Source organism: Lepidothrix coronata, unplaced genomic scaffold, assembly GCF_001604755.1.
Source record: "Lepidothrix coronata isolate B3197 unplaced genomic scaffold, Lepidothrix_coronata-1.0 Scaffold365, whole genome shotgun sequence".
NCBI lineage: Eukaryota > Metazoa > Chordata > Aves > Passeriformes > Pipridae > Lepidothrix > Lepidothrix coronata.
The window spans coordinates 157113-158603 of NW_016690545.1; the positions used below are offsets into that span (position 1 = coordinate 157113).

General features: G+C 52.2%; 1 protein-coding gene across 1 annotated transcript in view; it reads left to right on the forward strand.

The window, feature by feature from the left end:
- Positions 1–1491, forward strand: part of LIMA1 (LIM domain and actin binding 1) — a 23495-nt gene that overhangs the window by 8306 nt on the left and 13698 nt on the right. The window contains exon 4 of the mRNA XM_017838859.1: positions 1004–1088. Within this exon, the coding sequence (XP_017694348.1) occupies positions 1004–1088 (85 nt within the window). The remainder of the gene's footprint in view (positions 1–1003; positions 1089–1491) is intronic.

Genomic DNA, 1491 nt, shown 5'->3' on the forward strand with positions numbered 1-1491 from the left:
CTTACAGAGCAGTGTTAAAATAAACTTTTGGAATTTCCTTCAGTTTGGGGAGCAGCAAATATGAAACTCGCTGGAAAAGTGGGGAGGGGGGAATGTGTGGTTGGAGCATCTTGCCAAACCTGCCTTTTTTTTTTTCCCCCTGCATTAGCCTCAGTCTGCATTTCCAGCTGTGATTTAACTCTTCCTGGGGAGGCAACAAAAGATCCAGCACCTTCTAGGGTTTTATGGGTTGGCTTTCAGCTGTGAAAACAACCCCACCTTGGTGGGGGCCGACTGGACTCTGTGCTCGGGAGGTTTTGCCAGAGCTGTGGAAACTTCTTTTCCCGGTTTCTTTTGTTGGGATCTGGATTTTGGGGAGTTGGTGTCAACAAATAAGTGTGAAATCTGATTGGGGCAGCCAGAGCATCCGTGTGGTGCTGAGGGACACCCTGTGCAGCTCTGCAGCCTGGCAGGGAGTGATTATCCTGCAGAGCTGGGAATATTTATCTCTCCTGCTCTCCTGCTTAAGCCTCAGCTTTATCAGACCTAATTAGGGAATTATTTGGTACCAAATGCATGAACTGTCCAAATCCAAGCAGGTAACTCGAGATAACTTTTATTACAGTACTACCAGTTCCCTTTTTCCTGTGGCTGAAAATTTTTGGGTGGCTTCTCCTTTCACCCTCCACCTGATTTTAGACCTCAGCAGAAATGGTGTGAGCGGCAAAAATCCACACCAGAGTTGGTGTGTGCAGTGGGAACCGCCCGAAAACCTGGTCCTGGTGCCCCTTTTCCAGCCAGGAGAACTGTCAGAGGGCACCAGGTGACCTCCCCAGGGCAGGTGCTCCCCGGGTGACGGAGGGTCAGGCGGTTCTGTGATCAAACTTTTAAAGAAGATGTCACCTGCCAGACTTGTTTATTCCGGCAAAGCAGCTTTGCTAGTGACACCTGGGCCTCTTAAGGGATTACCCCCAGCAGCCCCTGGGTGGCCAGGCAGCTCAGGGGGTGGCTCTGTCCCCAGCAGGTGCCCAGGGAGCCCAGGAGGACGGCGCTGGGCAGGAGGGTCTCGGAGAACAGCGTCTCCTCGGAGGACTGCGACGCCGGAGCAGGTCAGGGAGACCTCAGGGATGGGGTTTAATTCAGTTTGTGAAGTCAATCTGCTTGATGCAGCACGGGGGAGGTTCCCCTGGATGGGGCACTGGGAGCTCGGGGCTGGGGGACGAGGTGGGAATCGCTCACAGGTTGGGCTTGGAGGGTCCTGGGGGGCTTTTCCAGCCTCAGGGACTCTGTGGAACAATGTCTGCCTTTCCTGAAGGGGAGGGAGTGCAGCCACCTCCCAGCTGGAAAGTCCATCAGCATCCCATTTAATCTATCAAGGTTTGCTGGGAATTTTAAACCATTCCCATTTAACGTTTCAAGGCTTGCTGGGAATTTTAAACCATTCCCATTTAACGTTTCAAGGCTTGCTGGGAATTTTAAACCATTCCCATTTAACGTTTCAAGGCTTGCTGG